At 38.0% G+C, this 22,442-nt stretch overlaps 1 protein-coding gene across 1 annotated transcript in view; it reads left to right on the forward strand.

Moving 5' to 3' along the window:
- thsd7ab (thrombospondin, type I, domain containing 7Ab) overlaps nucleotides 1-22,442 on the forward strand; it is a 120,595-nt gene that overhangs the window by 27,995 nt on the left and 70,158 nt on the right. The window contains exon 2 of the mRNA XM_079625461.1: nucleotides 15,403-16,249. Within this exon, the coding sequence (XP_079481587.1) occupies nucleotides 15,403-16,249 (847 nt within the window). The remainder of the gene's footprint in view (nucleotides 1-15,402; nucleotides 16,250-22,442) is intronic.

Consider the following 22,442-nt stretch of genomic DNA (forward strand, 5'->3'; position numbering starts at 1 on the left):
TTTTATGTATCTATCTGTTTGCACTTTCTGAGTTTTACTCATTTTACATCCCAGAACTCATGAGCTATTGAGACGGCAGCTCTCAATTATGAATTATTCACCCATTGTGTTCAGTTTCAGTGTTTGACATGAATTTATTGCACCATAGTCCTCTGTGTCTCCTGTTCCTGATGCAGTTCAGAATAACAAACTCTGTGCAGGTTGGTGGTTTATTTCTTCCCACAATCTGAGAGATGACGCATAGTTCTCATACTATTCTTGCAATGTGTAATTTATACACTCATATGCAATTTATCTGTTTGCAGGGAATATGACCTACTATTAATACCAAAAGGTAACTGAGCACACTGGATTCCCACAATGCATTGCTATATACTGTGCATTGCCTTGCTTCTTTGAAAATAGTATGTGAAACAGAACACATTATCCAACAACAAACAATTCAAATAGTTGCTTTCGAGATGACAACACATGACGCTCTATTCGGAGCTGTTCACGTCCTTGGACTGTGCATTTCTTTGGCAACACCATCAACGCATAAATTTACATTTCCATTAATGCATTTGGCAGACGCTTTTATCCGAAGCGACTTGCATTGCATTTCAAGGTACACATTTACAATCTTATCAGTTCTTGCTTTCCCTGGGAATCGAACCCATGACCTTGGCATTGCAAGCGCCAACGCTCTACAAGTTGTAATCACGCGCTCTACAAGGAGGTGAACGCTTTTGAAAGATGAAATCTCGTATTACGGTAATCACGGCACATTGCATCATTGTTGATTTTTGCGTTTTAAATCCAGTTTTGTGTAAAAATACCTTAATTCGGCCTATCAAATGATGAATCAAAAACTGCACATGGAAGGTTACGTTTATTGCATTGCATCATGGGATTCTACACAATGTGCTCAATGTGCTGCATTTTTTTTTTGCTAAGAAAAGTAGTAGATCATTCAGTAGATGCATACAGACGTGTGTGAACCGTGCACTGTATACTGCAGAAGAAGTATGAGTATCATGGCAGCCATTTTTCATAAAATTGGATTAAAATGCCAAATAACTGCATGAGAGTTGTCTCGCATATAAATACAATGTAGTGAGGCCAGTAATGTAGCATAAAGTGTTTTATACATTTATTATTCCATACTGCATATAGTTTCATAAATATATTTTTTTAAATAATTGACAGAATAAATTAAGCACAATGCTAGTATTTCACGATGAACATAATATTCTAATTAGAATAGAAAGAAAATGCATTCAGAGAACGTTTTTCTTCAAAGCAAGTGTGACTAATGATTGCACCAATGCAAGAAGACGTGGTCTATATCTCAGTATGAATTCATAAACAGTTTTCTTAGTATGTGAATGATGCACCGTATGGCATTCACTGATATAATCATATTCGCACAGTTAGTGGGCCAATCTGACATGATGTGGGATTTTCTTTTTTAATATTGTGTAGATGTAAATGTAAAGTCACAGACTGAAATGCATGACCTTTATATGTGTTGCTCAAAGGCACAAAGTGTCTTCAGTAATCCCTGTGAGCCTCTATTACTGCCGGTGCGATTGTCTCTGTTTGAGTGGGAAAGCTTGGGAAATGTTGCCTTATCTCACAGACGCGGCTGATGAGCGACTAATCCTTAAATTACTGTCATTTCCCTTATAATTTAGACTATTTGAAGTGATACAAGTAAAATCTTTCACACAGATACATTTTTGCAAAGCTATTTAGACTTTTCAGTCTAATTTTATCTTTGTGTGTTATTGTATGAATTATATAACCATAAAAAAATTGTCAATAATGAGTCAATGTCATCAATCCTTCTTCTAAAACGTGTTTTTGTCTCACACTGATTCACTATGGTAAGCCTATTATCAATGGCGCCGGAGGGGGACAGTAAAAATACTAGGGTGGCGCACTATAAAACAAATCACAAAGTGGTAACCTGCATTTGTAGTCTATTTCTACTTTATCTAACACACAAAATTGCTTCTACTTTTTCTAACCCACAAAAATTAAATTAATATATTTGATGTAATTTGTCTAGTTGATATGCAGATTATATTTTTGACTTGCATGGAACCTGTTAGTTTCGACGTTCTTACATAAAGCACATTTGTTTAGGAATGACCTGTAAAAAGATATGCACTGTTTCCTGTGATTGTAATTCCTGCGTAAATACATTTATAGGCTACTAGTGATGCAACGAAATTAAAATTCAGGATACAAAAAAAAAAAGTTTATTTAATAATCACCTAATGAATCAAATGTATTTAATAATCAACACTCAAATAATACTGAGTTGTACAAACATTTAAATTACACACAAGGACGTTTTATGTCAACTTTTTAATCATACTTATCATAGAATTATGTTTCTACTCCAATTGTTTGGTGAAATATATAAATATTTAAACAATGGCAGTAATAGCCTATAATGAATATGTAATCTCATGCATATAGTTATCAAAATGCTCCTCTCTAGAGTTGTTTTTTCAAGTTAACTAACGAGTTATGGTCATTGAATATCTTTCCTGATGTGACATTAAGTGACATTGTTTAAAACAGGTAAAAGCTGTTTTATGGACGTTTGTCCGCGTTTGAAACACCGATTGAGCGATTACATGAGATGATATATTTGATTTCAGTAAATTGTACTGTATCTTTCAACATATACCTTCTGATATTTATTCGTGCTTATTTCGAGCTATAACTAGTAAATGGGAAGATATGTTCATGTGCCGCTAGAACCAAAAACACATTTATTGTTCGAATTTCCTGATACAATCAACAGGATTTAAAAGCGGAGACATTGTTTCACATTAAAAATTATTGGATGTAAGGCACTACAAATAATGTTTAGTGAAGTTTTGCTCACGCATCAACTGAAAACAGACCGATTTTGGAGTTAGAGAGAGTTAAACACTTTGGGATGACCTGGTGAGACTAACACTACAAAATTCATCTCTTTTACAAGGGAAACAAGCATAGTGTAACACATACAGGCTTACTTCCGTCTCAAATTCTAAGCTATCCTCAAACGAACCCTGAAGTACGATTAAAAAGTGCATGTAAGTAAAGTGGAGGTGGAGTTTGAGAAGGAAATCCTCAAAGGAATATTCGTTGATGTTGAAACAAGCAAAGAAGGGACGAGTCAACATTATTAAATATACTGTGATCCCAAAAAATGATTTGGAAATCATTAATATAGCAGGACAGAAATATATCCATGTGCTGTTTTTACAGCAATGCTGCATATTAAATTGCCCCAAAACCTATAAGTCGCATTTATTTTAAAGAAAGGCAGCACAAGCACACTTTTCAAGAAACCCATTACACAAAATCAATTTTTTTGGGGTCACTGTGTATGAAGATTCACATTTCTGGGCTGGTTTGTGAATGATATTCCCCTGAAATGTCATGTTACATCCGCACTGAAAATCAAACAGTGGCTGATGTGAAGTGTCAGTCGATCAGAGAAGTTCAGCCTGCAGCTGTGATTGTTTCGGTCTAATCGGATGCGATCGGCCCCTCCATCTTGACCCAGTTTGCGCCTCTGGCTCTATGTCCTAACAGTGTGGGAACGCCACACCAGTCCTGGGGTGTTTCTCGACTTCCATCCATTCTCACATCCCTGTCGGTGGTTCTGCATTGCAGCCGAGCAGATTTCCCCGCTGGCCTGAAGACTGCAGCACAAACCCTGCGAGTCTCATTCTTAGTCAGCAGTGCCCTATTTACAGGCACTGTCACTATGGTTGTGTATTTTTTCTTGTTTATTGCGGTGTGCTGTATAGTTACAGGGAAAAAAAAAGAGGATTAAGAATATTTGCAAATGCCAAGGAATACATTAGACTTAAATTACTGAGGTACTTTTTATTGCTCTGTAATAAAAATGGCAAGATTATTTTCAAATGCCAGGGTGTGTGCGTATATGCGTGTATACATATATTGAAACTAAGTCAACAATGTGTTTATACTAAGAAATCATTGTTAGATGTTGCTGTATTTGGCTGAGCAGTTGTTTGGGTGGCTTGCTAATGTATTAGATTTTATCTTATACATAAAATAAGTCATCTTGACCAGAGTTCATGTGGGAAGAAGAATTTATTGAAGGTAGTTGTGTAGCACAGTTCTTCAGCAGAGATGTTAGCGTGTCGGCCTTCAAAGAATCTTAACACAAAGGTCAGTCTGTGGGATAGAACTTTATAACGGAGTACAAAACTGCTAGGACCTCATATAGGGTCCTCGATACACAAGATTAGCCACTTTTCCACTCTTGGGCCAGTGCGAGCCAGGGCTAACAACATGCCGGCCCGCCCAATAGCCTCGGACCTCAAGCACTGAGGCCAAAATCAAGTTGCGTTTCCACTGTCGGGCCAGTAGCCCTGCAGCGCTTTCCTGAAACCCGCCCTTAACACGTCTCCATAGAACAACGCCACACGACCCCACCATTTCACCAGCTGAGAGAAAACTAGATTGCAAAATGAGCGTGACAGAAGTGAACGTTTACTTAAAGCTAGGGTCGGTAATGTTGGAGAGCTAGCCAGATTTGAAAGTGGCACCTCTTCTAAGCTCCGCCCCCTCCTGTCAGTGCTCCGTCCAAAGCTACGCCCCCCCACAAACATGAACGCGCATCCACATTTGGAGTCAGCTGCATGTACCTACCAGTGATGCGCGGGTTGATCCAAAATGAGCGGGTGCCTGCGGTTACCCGCATTTCGAGTCATCCAAAAATATTTTTTATGATATTTGGGTCGCGGTCGGTTGGGTCGTTTACCTTTGTAATTTATAAAGTACTAGACACAATGTTCTATGAAATACATAGGTCTACACTTTAAGGCACACCATGTAAGATTTTTGGATCAAAATATCCAAAAACCACTAGAACAATATTATATATTTTGTTTATTTGTGTACTTACATTATGGCAAATGTTTGTATGTTTAAATACAGAGAAATAAGCAGTTTTAACCAGGACATGGACCGTGTCCGACCGTGCATCGCATTCTATTTTATTTTGTAGAAACCATGGAAACATCAAAGATGCTTTAATATATAATGTGTTTTATTACAGGTGAGCAACTGTTTGGATACATTAATTGACAGAAAACGAATCATTGTTATACAGCTCAACACAGTTTGTATTTTTGTTTAAATCTCGTTTTCTTGATTTACCGCGAGGACCATGTTTTACCATGCCTAATATCGATCTAGCTCAGTGCAGTGTGCAACAAGTGTCTCATATAGTAGCCGCCGAGCGAACGCAAAGCTCCACTGCTCTCGAGCTGGGTGTCGTGCTTGTCTCTCATTAGCAATCACTCCAGCGACCTCGTTCCGCTCCAATGGCTTTCGTAACGTTAAGAAATCTTTAATACATTACCGGTCATCCATATGATTTCTGCCCGAGTCCCTTCGTATTCTCCACCGGCTGTAGAGGTGAAGACAACAACTTCCATGATTCTGCAAAATCAAGGCGTCATCAAGCTACGCATTTGTTTTGAATAAACAACCTCTAGTGGCGAAAAGTTACATAGTGTGCCTTTACATTTTCAGGATCGATATTTGACCAATTTTTACAATAAAAAATGTTACAGTGATAGTAATTTATTAATTTGTGTCAGGAGTCAGTGCTGAATCAAACTGATATTTACCATTTCACCCAAAAATAATGAATTTTGATATGGCCGACACACGACCAAAGAGACGACGTTCCGATAAACAAATAGCAAAGCAGAGGGGAAAAGAGAATCCCGAATTTACATCGGAAAAGCCTTCGAAAGGTGGCGACAACTCCGCCGGTAGAAGGGCATTCAGTTGGCTCTGTTTGTGCTGGACAGGTTCATGACTGTTTCAGAAAGTACGGAAGGGAGGGGTAGGGGACGGGATGAGGAGGAGGGGGGGTCGAGCTAGCCTCCGTTTTGTTTGACAAGTGACGTCACCCAACATCGCTTTAGAGCACCTTTAATTTTATGTGAAGTAATGCATTTCTTTTATTTTTTATGGTTGCATTGTGTTATGATTGGCCGGTCTAAAACATTTCAGAATGCAGTGAAGTATGATGTAGGTTTGTGCAGAGTGTGTTTCGGGCCTGTTGTAAGCTGTATGTACTGTAGACCCCTGTGACCTAGTGTTTATGTCAGCTCTAATTAGCTTTGAGTCATAAGCCATCGTCCCGTGTGACCTTTGATCAGGTGTTGTTAGACCTCAGCATTTGAGCATTATGGAATCTCAGGAGTTTTAATGTCTGTCAGATACGCTCTGTAACTACACTAAATTTGACCGAAAAATATACCTGCTCTGTGTGTTTGGTGTGTTATGGTTGTCCTTAGAGGTCCATGGTAATGTCTCCTGAGGGAATTCTCTCTTCTTATTTAGGCAAAGCTGCTTCTACCAGCTGTCATATGGTCTTTGAGGTGAATAACCTGAGCAGACAGGAGACCTCCATATGCTTGATTGCTTTATCCTTGCTTTAACCCCTTAAAGGCACACCGGGCACGCGTAAATCAGGCTAGCAGGTGAAACGGCCGGTTTTAATCTTTATAACAGGTGCTGGAGAACAGGTAGCCGGTGATCTGTTGGTTTTATTGTGTGTTTTATGTCAAGTGTTAAATCAGATTTCGTTTTCCTCTTGAGCTCTGGATTGAGCTTTAAGGTGAACCACTTGCGTCACCAGATAAAATTGGAAAAATAATGGCATTTTCAAACGGGTCTCTTGACCAAACTCACTCCATTAGTGGAGCGAGTGTTGGTGTGTCAGAACTAAAGCCTCGGTCTTGTCACAATTATATTCTGATTGCGTGATAGATAAAGGCAATAGATAAAGGAACAAACAATAATCTAAATCAGACTTGACTGTTTGGTGAACAGTGCCATTTTTTACAAAACCACGATTACCATATCAGACCGACGTGTCTGAGCTCAATATATGCATGTGATCAATTGTTTTAGGTTTCTTTTCATCATGCAAGCGCATGTTATAATTATTTTTTCCTAAAAACCAACGGAAAAAAACTACTATGTAATGCTGTATGAACCATTTATGCTAAATATGATCTGAAAAATCTACAGAGGTTTGGATATGATTCTGGAAAACTATGGAAATTTCAAATGGAAAATGTGTAGGAACCCTGTGAATGTTTCATCAGCACTCACAGCCGTGATCGGCCGATCTGCCATCTTGTCCTTGTATAGCTGCAGGTTTCTCTTTTATATAGATGCAACATTCTCCCTCATGACCATCTCCTCACCATTTATGACCCAAAGCCACTCACGGTCCAGACCCCAGACTTTAGGTCTTTTATCTAAAGGGCACATTGGTCGAGTCTGGCTCTTCTGTGGCTGCAAAACCTCTTTTCTCTTCCCAGCCGCCTCAAGGGAGGTTTTCATGAAGGTGGCATGTCAGATCGGCATCAACAAAGCACTGCACAGGCTCCGTATTAATATTTACAGCTGTACGGAGGGGCGCGTGGTCCTGCTGTGACTTCTCATATCTGCCTGTGGGGAAAATAAAGAAAAGCAGCATTTAAAATGTTTATGCCTGAAACGAATTACACTCTAATATTCGTTTCTGCTTTAATGTGAGATTTTTCCACAAGCTGTGATTCATGTTCTCAACATGGGTCATGCTTCAATTGCACTGCTTGCGTTCCTCCATATTGATCTACAGCCTCAAGAACAGAGGGCCGCTTTGATGTTGTTTAAATGTCTCTTGTTATTGAACATTTCTACTCATCAAAGAGCAAAAGTGAGGTAGATTTTCACCTGCTGAGTATGGATTCATAGTCATGCTGAATAAATGACTTTTCCTCAGAGAGCTTCGACAGAGCCTGAAGGAACTGATCTCCTCTTTGCCCATTTTACCACATCGACATGATATACTTCCCTCATCCTCTTTCTCCGTTAGTGAATTATGAAAGAAATTAGATGTTTCTCGGGACAGGACGCTACCCTAATGCTTAATACTGCAAATCTTTTGACTTGCAACATAAAGTCTAGTCCACTTTACAGCTTTATTCTGGACTTTATAACGCACGCACTCCCCACCCCTAATCCTACCCAAGTGTTTTCAGTGCGTAGCATATGCACGCAAAAACATTTTTAATAGTATAAATAGTACGAGAAATACCATTCGTGGTATAGATACGCACTTTCATGAGATCGTGTTTTTATATCACAATTCTGAGCAAAAAAAGTCAGAATTGTGAGATTAAAAAGTCACAATGACCTTTTTTTTATATATATTCAGCGGCGGAAACAAGCTTCCATACAATACAGTATATGAAAATGTATAGTTTTATATTGTAGCAAATGTTTGAAAGCCCTTGTTTATTGCACCTGAAGGACTTTGTTCAGAGTAGTGAAATTCTGTTATGATGTTCTCCCATGGAGCGCTCTTCCTGGGAACTCACTTTACAACCCTACCGAGTGCAGAGACTAAATATTACGCGCTGACCTTTTGATATTTCACTGCTGAAGTGCCGATCAAGAAATATTGGATGCGAAAGTGTGAAAAATACAGACTTTTAATGCAAATGATCAGCCTTTCCCTTGAGCTTTTTCTGGGGGTTTTTTCCCCCTTTTTTTTTCTGGGAGTGTTTATAGAGATTTTTAGAGCTGAAAAAAAGAATCACATTGTAATGGGAACACAGCTTCCTAACACTCTTAAAAATAAAGCTTCTAAAAGGTTGTTTTCATAGCAATGCAGTGGATGTTCCCCAAACAACCTTTCAGTGAATAGTTCTTAAAATAACAAAAACTGTTTTAAAGAATAGAGAACTTTTATTTTTAAGAGACACTTTCATGTGACCAGTAATTTGCCAGACCTCCCTGAAAACAAAAATTAGCGTATTTTATGTTAAATGCAGTTATGAGATGGACGGGCGCGATGTGACACAAGTCAACAGAAGTACAAAATGTCGCGGACAAAATCTCTTGTTAAATGAACATGGAAGACTGGAAGAGAGGTTTCATGGCTTGTCGCATCATGAGTTAGCCTTTGGTGCATCACTATCTGACTATTCTGGTGGAAATTAACTCTGAAATCTGCAAAAGCAGAGATGTTGAAAGGCTGAAGGCACACGGCTGACTGGATTTATCTTCAGAGCGTCCTAAGAAGTTCACAGTTTGCTTATGAATTTAATGGTCTTTTCCTGGGGTCAGTTTTCTCGCATTTGATTGACTCACTTCTGAAGCTGACGGGAATAGGGAAGAATAAACGTATGTATCTTTTTCATTTCGACATGCAAAAAGCAGCTGATCTGGGGAATATATTCATGTAAAGTGATTTGAAAGACTTTATCAGAAGGGTCTAGTCTAGTGCAAGTGCAGTGCATTATACAAATCAAGTGGGTTTTTTACATTTTGATGAAGGATGCTCATCTTTAACATTAATCACATGCTATTTTATGAGTATCTTTGGAATAGTGGTTCATTGCAATGAAACACGCTGTCTTTTTTTAATGCATCAAACAAAAGCATCACATCACAAGGCTGTTAATGAAGCCCTGTTCTTATTCAACAGACTGATCAGCGATTCAGAACTCTGGAGATTTCATGGAGTTCTCAGTTATGTGGCTCATTTATGCATTAACTTCATCGCAGATATCTATCTATCCATCCATCCATCCATCCACCACCCACCCATCCATCCATCCATCCATCCATCCATCCACCCACCCACCCACCCATCCACCCACCCATCCACCCAACCATCCACCCACCCATCCACCCACCCATCCATCCATCCATCCATCCATCCATCCATCCATCCATCCATCCACCCACCCACCCATCCATCCATCCATCCATCCATCCATCCACCATCCACCCACCCATCCATCCATCCATCCATCCACCCACCCATCCATCCATCCATCCATCCATCCACCATAAACCCATCCATCCATCCATCCATCCATCCACCCACCCACCCACCCATCCATCCATCCATCCATCCATCCATCCATCCACCCACCCACCCACCCACCCACCCATCCACCCATCCACCCATCCACCCATCCACCCATCCATCCATCCATCCATCCACCCACCCACCCACCCACCCACCCACCCACCCACCCATCCACCCATCCACCCATCCATCCATCCATCCATTCCGAAATTGCTGAAATTGTTTAGCCATTAATTGTATTAATGGTGCTTCAAGTGATTTGAACCATTTCACACGCACTCTCTTCTGAAACCAGCCCTCCAAACCCAGTGACTGGCGGAGAGTGTTTCTGATTGGCTGAAAAAAGAGCAAGTCTCTCTTCTGTGCCTTTGCAGTGCCATTAAAACTTGGTAATTTAGTTGTTTTTAACAGTCTCTAACCCATCTTATCAGATGCATGTCATTACTGGTAAAACAGTGATGTATTTCAACCAAATATTTCTCATAATGAACTGGGACAGTGTTGTTTGTTTGAGTGACAGTCTGAATTGTCTGCACTCTGTTTCTCACACACCTGTCAGACACTGACGGACCAGCACTTTGTCAGCCAGAATTACCTTTTATCATGACAGCTGGCGTCTCCTTTGAGCAGAGGAGATAATGATGTGCGAGATACTGATCAATCCTGACCCGCTGCAGGCCTGATCCTCTAGCATGCGGAGATCTTATATCACACTCATGGTATATAGAAAATTTGTTTTTGTTTTTTGTAAATTCAAAGGAAAAAATATTTAGAATTTAATTCAATTTTATTGAATTTCCTTTATTACAGTAATGAACAGTAACAATAATAAAATTTCTGCCATCACCTTCATGTCATTCCAAATCCTTAAGAGTTCATCTTCGGAACACAAATTAAGATATTTTTGATGAAATCCAAAACAAGAAGTGTTCTCGTCACTTTATAACATTACATTTGAACCACTGTAGTCACATGGACTATATCATATATCATACTACACTGTGAAAAAAATCTGTTCAATTTACAGTAAAATACCGGCAGCTGTGGTTGCCAGAAATTTCCCGTATAAAATACAGTAGCAACATTTTAGGTTTTACAGACTTAACTTAAAATTTACAGTAATAAACCATATTTCATGATAATGTTAATTTACCAACCTATTGAAGTATTAATATCTGTTTTTTACCATTGTAATACACTTATAACCACCAATCACAACAGAGATGAGAGTCACATGATCAATCTAAGCTCATCACAAGCTCTTCCACAAGAGCGATAATACTAATATATAGAAGCTGCACAGTGTCATTCACACAAACATTAAACACCATCATGGTAACACACATGAAATATTAAAGATGCAATAAACATTAATTTAACAACATTAAATGTAACATAAAACCCTAATGTACATAACTGATTAGAAAAAAAAAACGAAGAAAACTATGAAGAAAAATAGTTATTTCAACAAAAATACATCAAATGTGAAGTGTCACGCAGGGAACTGTGGGAAAGTCAATTTACGTTTTTTCACTGTAAATTATACAATGAGTTGTTTATTTCACTTTTAAAGAAACTGTAAATTTAACGGTATTATACAGTAAAATTACATTAAATGTACCATTAGATCTATCACAGTTATTTACCGTATATACTGTAGTAAGGAAACTTTGTTAACCAATTAACAGTTTTTCACTGTAGCATTTTTACAGTCTTTTACCATTAAAATCATGAGCCCTAAAAGCCTAATGTATCAAATATAATACTCAAAAATATATATTTTTTAAATATATTTTGTCTCGTTCAATAAAAAGGTTCAATAAACTTTTCCAGTTTTAAAAAAAATATAGTTTTTTATAGGGTTAAAGGTTTTTTATTCCAGACATTTTGCAAATGTTCAGCAGACTATTGATTTATGCCTGGTTCTTTTTTTAGGCCAATAATACCCCTTTTCCTTCCCAACTTTTTAAGTTTGTGGAGTCTGTCACAGAAGGGTTTAGTGTCATAAGACACCAATTTCAGAACAAACATTTTATGCATGTTTTTTTTTTATGGCTTACTGCACCTTTAATTTTAGCTTATTCCAGAGAGCTTTTCATGTCACACCTCTTTACGTTCACAGACCACCAGTCTCGAAACCCCCTTGATAAACCTGTGGGGGAGTTGAGAGACATAAAAGAGAAATCTTTCGTTTTTTTCGGGGAAACAATTGTGTAGGGATTGTGTTTATTGTTGTTTTTCCCAAAGACGATTAGCCTTAGGATGCCACAGCAGTTCTGCTCCCTCCCACCATTGGAGGAAGCACATCACGCGGCCATTAAATCTGTGAGATAAATGGAGAAATGCTGTGGTATCTCCCCCTGTAGCTTTATGAACGGTCTTCGCTGGTATATTTGCAATAAATTATAAAAGATGTTCACTTGGACTTTGCATAGATGTTCATTTGGACTCTGCATCCACTGTAGTTATCTAGTGAGCTACCTTGCTGTTTAGCGCTACTTAGACTGCTGCCTTCTAAGGCAATGTGACAACTGGAGTGAAACTGCAAAGAGACCGATTTGAAACGCTCTATGAGAAGAGCGACTTCAGACGCAGTACAAGTAGCACTCTGAGAAACTCATCTCGCAGTAGATTACAGGACACAACAGTAACTGCACAATTTTATTCATCATGATCCAACTGGTAACTGGAGTTCTTTTTTGAAAAGTTTAGATGTTATTGTCTCTATATATGGGGAAAAAAATAAGTGGGTTTTTAACCACCAGAACTTTGTTGTGCTCTAATCACACAAATATTGAATCAAATATTAAATGATTACATTGAACAGTTTTCAGTATTTCAGTGTTACTTAAATGGATTTCTTTTGACTCCGTCTAACACATTAAATGATTTCATGGTCTTGTTGAAATGCATTCTGGGATTAAATTACCCTCAAATCAAGATAAAGATCAGATCAAGGTGTCTTCGATGGCATCAAATGTGTTGCTTATAGTGCTCTTGTAATGCCAGTGCTATCTATATAGGAAACTCTAGGCTTTCAGAAAAGGGTTGTGTTTTAGTATTATTTATATACAACACTATTATAGTATTTATTCAAATTTTCAGATAATTAATATGAATAAATATATTTTTTATATAATATAATAAAAAGAAGAATAATACTTTTCTATTTTCATTCTAATTTAACTTAATATTTTTATTCATTTTCTTATAGCTACTTCTATCATTATTATTAGTTTTCTCATTTTATTTTAGCTTTATTTATTTGTAATAGTTTTAGTTAACATAACTCTGTTCTCCTTGCCTTTCAAATCTATAATGAAATGTTATTGGGGGTGTTTGTGAAGCCAGTTTTTTCATTTATTATTTTTTTGCAGTGGAAACCATGATGCTGTCAAATTGCATTGCGGGGAGTTGTGCAAAGCTATTACTTTAATAATCATACTTACAAATTTGACCTGACAGTAGAGCCAGGTGATAAAACGGGCAATAAACAGATAACCAGAGACTTTGACTTGAGCTAGTAAGTAACCGGAGAGCAGTACACACTGGCATAATTGGAAAATGTAAAAATCTTGTTGAATAGGCCTACTTTATACTGTGCTTTACAAAAGCTCCATTCCCCCTGCTCTTGTTGAACACGATGAGGCCGGATGTGCCGCGTTTACAGCAAAAATCCTCTCAGATGGCTTATTATTGGGACTCATTACAGGGGCGACTATTTATCATCCAGGAGGTGCTGAGTGTGGGGAATGTGAGATGGAAACTCAGTTATGGTGACACCGCTAATGTAATACAGTGAAAATTAATGGGAATAAAGCCTCATTTTCTAATGTGGCTGTGAGATTGAGTCCCTGAAGCACAATCACAGATCATGTTGTCTTTATAGATCTCTATTTGTCATGCTGCTTTGCTGTCAGTGTGTGGTTGCTGTCAAAGGATTTTAAGCCACTGATTCTTGAGACACGGGGCAAAACTGTTTAACTTCATTTGCTTTCAATCCATTTATTATCACCACAATAAAACTGGTAAATAACACAACTGTCATAAAAAAAAGAAATGGGATTCTGAAAGCTTTTGCATGGAACATTAATTGAATGACACTTTAAATGCAGTAACTTGGGTTTGTTTTCAACTTACCATGATAAAATAAAGGGAATCCTGATAGACAAACCTCCAGTGGAAAAGTGATTATTTAGAAACTCACTTTGATAGACTTACTTCTCACATCAAATCTTCACATTTTCTTAATTAAGGTCCAACATTACCATATGTTATATTAAAATAATAAATAGTTGACCCTCAAATGTGAATTTTGAAGCTGCTGCGTGTTTAAAAAAATAGTTTCCTAACAAGTTGCAATATATGAACATGATAAAAATATAAATTCAAAATATTTCCTTGATGCATAACCTTGTCATTGCCTGATGGTTAGTATTCCTTCTTTAAGATCACATTCTGTTTAGTATGTTTGGTAACGATTCCGTCACTTTGTTGCAAAGATTTGTTACTTTGTTATCCGAAAATTAAAGCCCACAAGGCTCTCGCTGCTGCTTCTCTTCCCGTTCTCCATTTAGAGTTTGATGTTCATTACCGCCATGCTGTCAGCGGTAGCAGCACGTACCGATTAACTCATTTTGACTTTCTAATTGCTTCACAGCCAAATAGTTTAACTAGGCCAGCACTCGCATTATCACCTCAAGGATCAGTCAGGTACAAAAGTGAACCTATTCAAATTTCAAAGTGTGTACTGTAAACCTCCGTCCCAACACTTAGTGGGCCACTTTCCAGCAGCATCTAAACTCAGTTTGGCACCTCATGATACCAATGATTTATAATGTTGCACATAAACTCCCAAATAGCTCTTCTCACAGAAGAGTTTGCCGTTAGCATGATTCTAAGCTAAGTGGCAGTCTAATAAGCATAACAACTATAGCTCACATAAATATTGCAATTTTTGTATTAGATCCGTCTATTTTAATGTATACTTTTCTTTATTTAAACAGGCGTGTTTTAATCAATGAATAAAAATAAATTAATCCTAAAAATGAAATGTATCATGATTTCCACAAAAAAATTAAGCAACTGAACATTGAAAATAATCAGAAATGTTTCTTGAGCAGCAAATCAGCATATTAGACACTGACACTGAAGACTGGTTGAAAAATAAGCTTTGCATCACAGGAATAAATTCTATTTCAATATATATTTAGATAGAAAACAGTTAATTTATTGCAATAATATTTCAGAATATTACTGTACTATGTATTTTTAATCTAATAAATACCTTGGTGAGCATAGACTTCTTTAAAAAAACAAAGAAATGACAATGAATAAGATACATTTACAATAATGCAGAATAAATCAAATCAACTTCACAGCACATTATGGCATAATCTTCAAAGTATCTTATAATGCGGGCGGCGGCATAATTATGTTGCGTTTGCTTTTAGACTTTGCAGTAATTGTTGTGGTGTTTTCCTCAGGTCCATGGGGCAGATGTATGGGCAGCGACTGCGGGCCAGGCGGGAGTCAGAGTCGAGCGGTGTGGTGCGCTCATGTGGAAGGCTGGACGACTCTTCCCACAAACTGCCTTCAGTCCAGACGACCAGCCAACCAGCAGAGCTGCTTCCGCGTGTGCGACTGGCACAAGGACCTGTACGACTGGCGGCGGGGCGCGTGGAACCAGTGCGTTCCCATATCGCTGCGGACTGGGCGCACAGGTGTTTGCTTGCAGGGCGAAGAGGGCATCCAGACGCGGGGGGTGAACTGTGCGCTCCGGGCGGACGACTCGGCGGCCGACGACTCCATCTGTGAGTACTTTGAGCCCAAACCCCGGCAGGAACAAGCCTGTCTCATTCCCTGCCCTCAAGACTGTGTGGTGACCGAGTTCACCCCCTGGACCACGTGCTCCAAGACCTGCGGGCTGGGCCTGCAGAACCGCGTCCGCTCCATAGTGGCGCCGCCGCTTTTCGGTGGGCTTTCTTGCCCCAATCTGACGGAGTTCCAGACGTGTGCGCCGAGGGCCTGCGAGGGCAGAGAGACGGTGTTCAATCTGAGAGTGGGCGGCTGGAGCGAGTGCAAACTGCCTTCTTTACCTCCACCACCACCTCTGACCCCAACCTCCTCTGCTCGCACCGTACGACAAGCCCGGCGGAGGAAAGGCAAAGAGAGGAAAGGAAACAGAGACCCGGAGATGCGCGAGCTTATCAAGAAAAAAAGGAACCGCAACAGGATGACTCGACTGGAGGATGACCTCTGGTATATCGAAGTAGGCTACCAGTCTCGGCAAGTGGTTTGTGTACATCGAAACAGAAGTACGGTTTCACTCAGGTTAGTGACTTTTCCCATCCATTAAAGGGGTGGTAAAATGCCCTTTTCACAAGATGTAAAATAAATCTCTGATGTTCCCAGAGTGTGTGTGTAAAGTTTTAGCTCAAAATACCTCACAGATATTTTTATATAACATGTTAAAGTTGTCACTTTTTGAGGGTTAGCAAAAACGCACCGGTTTGTGTCTGGCCCTTTAAATGCAAATTAGCTGCTGGTGTGTGTTAGCAGCTGCGATTGCCTCACGCAGACACACACTAAAATGACAGAAACTGTTCTGCATTTAATGTTAAAATGGAGTCAGACAAAGATGGAGAGACTCAAGAAGAAGTGACAACATGTACAAGCAACAGGACATCTCTGAATGGTTAGTTGATGAATTTATGTTGCTGATGTGGAGTTATCTATCTTCAATTAGCATATTCTGTCATGATAATCTATAAATCGCTCGTATAGGAACTGTTGTGAGATGCACACAGAGTGACTTTCTATTGCATGTGAAAAGATGGATGCTAAAGTTTGAGCTGACTCGCAAATGTGCTCGACTACAACAACTCTCCCTCTTCTCAACATGGACTGTGTGTTCCCGGGGGGCGGGGCTTATGTAAATTTTAGGGTTGGTGATGTCACTAACCCGTGAGGAATATCGTGTGGTCCCTACCAGCCGTTTGTTGTAGTCCTTAAAAAACTATTTTTTTAAAGCAATTATCTCCCTTTGCTTTGAACTTTGAGCGTTGTAACTTTGCAGATGTTGTTTATGCTCAAACAGCAACATTACACACTAACTAAAGTTAGAAAAGTGAAATCATACTCAACCACCCCTTTAAAGATAGTCTAGTAGACTTATTTTGACATGAGTAAAAGTGAGGTTGTGAAGTATTGAAGTGCAATCCGGTCAGTATACCTTAATCTTAAAATATCTAATTTACCAAGTAACCTTTTTTTTGAAAAATTGATGCTTTGGTAAATAAGAGTTAAGTGAATGAAGCAGTGAACGCAATAAACTTAAAGGATTAGTTCACTTTCAAAAAATGTTTTGCTGATAATTTACTCACCCCGATGTTATCCAAGATATCCATGTCTTTCTTTCTTCAGTCGAAGAGAAATGTAGGTTTTTGAGGAAAACATTCCAGGTTTTTTCTACACAGAATGGTCTTCAATGCCAACCATCTGTCCCAATGTTCAAAAGAAGGTTCAAATGTCCGTCTCAATGCAGCTTTAAAGTCTCTACACGATCCCAGTCGAGAAATAAGGGTCTTATCTAGCGAAACGATCGGTCATTTTCTAAAAATAAATAAAAATGTATAAACTTTTTAACCACAATTGTTCGTCTTGTGCTGGTCTGCGACGCGCCACGTATTACGTCATCACGACTTCCCCCAAAACCTAATGATGTTTCTGAATTAATCAATATAATTGTTAATATTAATTATTTTAATACATTGTTTTAATTATTATTATTATTATTAATAATAATAATAATAATAATAACAACAACAACACTCATATTAATGTATTCAAAAATGCTATTTGTACAAACACTTATAAACACCTTTTCTATGTTTGCAATTCCTTAATTATTATTTATCAATATTCCTTTAGATATTTTATTTCCATTAGTTCATGTTGTAAAATGTTTTGTGGTGCAGCACACAAAAATATTTATGAATTATTTATTGTTAATTAAAAGAACATTTAAAATAATAATGAATGGATCATTATTGATGTGCACACTCAATAGTCAAGACTACAGTCAAATAGTCAAGTCTAGTTAAGTAAAATTTCAAGAAAATATGACTTGATGGTTACACCACAATTCAGTTTTCCATGGAAACAGGCTTAGATGCCATTGACCCTCACATGGTGTCTAATACGGGTGGTCAATTCTTATGAGCCACATATTATGCTTGAGGCTTTCTCAGTCTATATGTCCATTAATATTAAACAAACACTGGTCATTTTAATGTCTGCGTTAAATCCATTACGTATTATGTTCTCTTGAGCTGCATCTCTTTGGTTGTATTGCTAATGGTTCTCAGGCTAATAGCGGTTAAATGAGTCCTAAAACGAGGGATTCCGGTGTGTGTGTGTGTGTGTGTGCTCTCCGTCAGCCGCTGACAGTAAGAGGATGACGGCTGCGTGACTCGTCTGGGTCTCCGCTGTGCTGTCAAAGCACTCCCACGCTTGATGTCTATTTTCAACGGTAGAAATGACAACTGTATATTCCCCAGCAGCAGATTGTGTGACACGGCAGGAGTCTGTGCCAGCACTTTCAGCCGAGTATTAAATGTTCAAGAGTTTTGTAGTTATTTAAAAAGTTTTGCTGCAACCCGTTGTGTATCTCAGGCGTACAGTGTTTGGCCTTTGATATTTGACAGAAAAACATTCAGTGTTCTAGCCTGAGGTTTCTCCATGTTACATTTACAGAAACAATTGAATGGCCAATATCAAGGATCATCACGCTGTTTCTATTGTTGGGCCAAAACTGTGGAATAGTCGTCCAGTTCCCTCAGATTAGTTCAAAAACAGTCTTTTTAGACTGTGTGGATCTGGTGTGGTCATTCTTGAAGAGTTTCATTATCTCATGCAGATTTATGTTAGGCTAATGCTTTTGGTAGAAAATTGGAAATACACTTTCAAAAGTGAAATTTCAAATAAATGTTTTTGGATGAACTAAGTCTCCAAGACTGCATTTGATTCAAAATACAGTAAAAACTGTAATATTGTGAAATATTATTACAATTTAAAATAACTATAAAATAACTATAATATATTTTAAAATGTGATTCATTCCTGTGATGCTAAGCTGAATTTTCAGCATCATTACTAACTCCAGTCTTCAGTGTCACATGATCCTTCAGAAATCATTCAAATATGCTGATTTGCTGCTCAAGAAACAATTCTTATTATCATCAATGTCGAGAACAGTTGCCTAATATTTTTGTGAAAACAGTGATGCATATTGTCAGGATTCTATTGATGAATAGAAAGTAAAAAAAAAGAAGAAGCATTTATTTGAAAATATAAATCTTTTCTAACATTATAAATGTCTTCAATGTAAGTTTTTCCATCAGAATAATTAATCTTGAATAAAAAAGTATACTTTTCTTTGAAACAAATCGTACTAACCCCGCACTTTTGAATGGCAGAGTATATATTTAAATGAAATCATACAGAAAATACTCGACTTGTTTCTTTTTGCCCCTGAAATATCCATCCCTGTTTTGCTAGTTCAAGAAAGTGGAAGTTTTTCTGAAGCACTTGCTCTGTGATAAGCGAGATCATCACGAACAAACCAATCACGCCATTCTTATTGTTTCATTACTTTGCTTTTGTCAGTACAGTAAACCAACATATCTATCTTGCAAGATCTCATCTGTTGTACTAGTTCTTTATGTGTGTGACTTTACACAGACACTCTTAAAGACTGAACATCACAGCTATACCTCTGTTCAGTGTTGCCTAAATATTATGCAAACACTCGCATTGTTTAATTTAGAATTTCCTGCTAATTTTATTTAGGATTTGATGGACTTCTTCATAATACTCTTGCTGCTGCACTGAGGTTCTCCTGAATTCCCACAATTGAGTTATTCTTGCATTAAAGGAGAAACATCATTCTCATTTAAATGGAAATGTTGGTGTCCTCATTCCATCAACAAGCTGTAAACAAAAGCTCACCAAAATGTGCTACCCTGTGCTTAAAAACAATGCATGTTAGTAATATTGGGAAGTGCAGCAAGGCGCATTTCAACAGAACAACACAGTTTGACGCCAGTTTGACACTCAAGAAAATTCTTTGTTATCAGCTGGTTCCTATCAGTGGCTGATTGTTTGGAGTTTAGCTTCAGATACAGGATATCTTCATTCGCTTTTATGTGTGCTTTTATGTGTGCTGATAACTTTACATTATTTAAGGCTATTTTCAGTTTGTTAAAGGGGTGGTATAATGCCATTTTCATAAGATGTAAAATAAGTCTCTGATGTCCCCAGAGTGTGTGTGTGAAGTGTTAGCTCAAAATACCCCACAGATATTTTGATATAGCATGTTAAGGTTGTCACTTTGTGAGAGTGAGAAAAAAACGCACCGTTATTGTGTCTGTCCCTTTAAATGCAAATGAGCTGCTGCTCCCAGCAAAAAGGGCGGAGTTTCAACAGCTTGTATCCTTTTACCTCACACACACACACACTGAAATTTTTCAAAAACTTTTAGACTTTTATGTTAAAACCGGACAAAGATGGAGAGACTCAAGAAGAAGTGACAACATGTAGAAGCAACAGGACATTTCTGAATGGTTAGTTGATGAATTTATGTAGCTTATGTGGTTATCTTCTAGTCAGTGATTAGCATATTCTGTCATGACAATCTATAAATCGTGTCCCGGGGGCGGGGTTTATGTCAATTTCAGGGTTGGTGATGTCACTAACCCGGGAGGAATGTTGTGTAGTCCCAACCAGCCGTTTGTTGTAGTCCTTAAAAAACTATTTCTTTAAAAGCAAATATCTTCCTTTGCTTTGAACTTTGAGCATTGTACTCTGCAGATGTTGTTTCTGCTCAAACAGCAACATTACACACTAACTAAAGTTAGAAAAGTGAAATCATAATCAACCACCCCTTTAAGATTTTGATACAGGAACTGTTGTCGGCAAGTGAGCTTCATTCAGCCAGTTCGTGTTTTTAAACTGTCCTGGTTCTGCTGCACTGCTGGTGGATAATTAATCTTATTCTTCCTTGTGTTCATTTATTTAGTTATTTTTGCCCAGTCCTTGTCACAATTTTGACAGTAGCCCACAATCGCTATTCCATCAACAGACCGGGATACTCCATTTCTGCCAAATACAGTTTACCTTTGGCTACCATCGGTTTTATACCTCAGGAAAAGTTATTGTGCTGCAATATGGTGCCGTTATGTTGCCATATTTTTTAAATGATTTTGAGACATCTTAATCTGGGTTTAAAGTGGGTGGAAAACAGTGCCAGCTTTGAAGTTTGTGTGTTTAAGGGTCCGTGCTGCCCTGAGGTGAGTTTGGCACCTAAATGAGCAGTTGCTAAATGAAGCTACGCTGGAAAGGAAGCGGTCTGTAATTATCTGTAATAGCTCGTCAGCTGCATCGCTTACTGAGATAATAAGAGACCAAGAGAAACTGCTGCATTTACACTGCTCAGCGTTAAGCTACCGGCCAATGAAACACTGTTGTTCAACTGCAAATTGAGTTAAGTTACAAAAAACATGTCATTAAAGTATTCAAAGATAAAGTGCTGTTGTGATTTATTTCATGTGATTTATTATTTGTATTGCTTATTTTTATTAGGAACAGAAGAGTACATGCAGAAAAAATATATATATGTGTAACAAAAGTTGCCACACATTACATATTTCTTTGAACATTTCAACAATACATGGCATAATATTAAACGCATGTAAGCTTTTAAATACAATCATCTATTCTACCAAGGAGAAAGATGACCATTTTCAGGTTATAGTATAGCATTTTGTTTCATAATAAAATACTTCTTCTAATGTTACCGAGCTGGGGATTATTTTCAGGTGCTGTGTAATATCATTGCGCCTGCTGGTACGGCAGCGGTTCCTTGATTATTACACAGGAATGAGAATATAGTTCCTAGTCGTATTGGCCTAATAAAAAAATCGCAACTTTTAATTTTCTGTCGGCCTTAGTACACGATGTAACTACAGAATAGTCAAGTTTTAAATAGGAAAAATATCGAAACTCTTTGCTAATTTTTTTTAGATAGATGCAAATGGTCTAATCAGATTAAATTATCTATGCTAGAAGTGCTACCACCAGACCCGGAGATTGACTGAATGGATTCGAACATGGTAATACTCAACTGTTTAACTCTAGGGGAGTTGGAAAATGAGCCTATTTCCAAAAAAAGTGGAGTGTTCCTTTAACATAAATGTGAACTGAATACAACCTAAACAACAGCGGTTACACAGCTAGACCAAAGACAATGATAACATGGTCTATATACACACAAAAACTAATGACTAACAAGAAACACCTGTGAACATTTAAGACAATCAACCAATCAGAACACAGAACAGCACAAGACATGATCACATGAGGGCAAGGAATCACATGACACAAGCAGGAACCAAGACTACGAGAATTTCAAAATGAAAGACATGAACACAAACAAAACCCAAGCCAACATGACACATATCACGTA

Source organism: Phoxinus phoxinus, assembly GCF_949152265.1.
Source record: "Phoxinus phoxinus genome assembly, chromosome: 10".
In the NCBI taxonomy this organism is placed as follows: domain Eukaryota; kingdom Metazoa; phylum Chordata; class Actinopteri; order Cypriniformes; family Leuciscidae; genus Phoxinus; species Phoxinus phoxinus.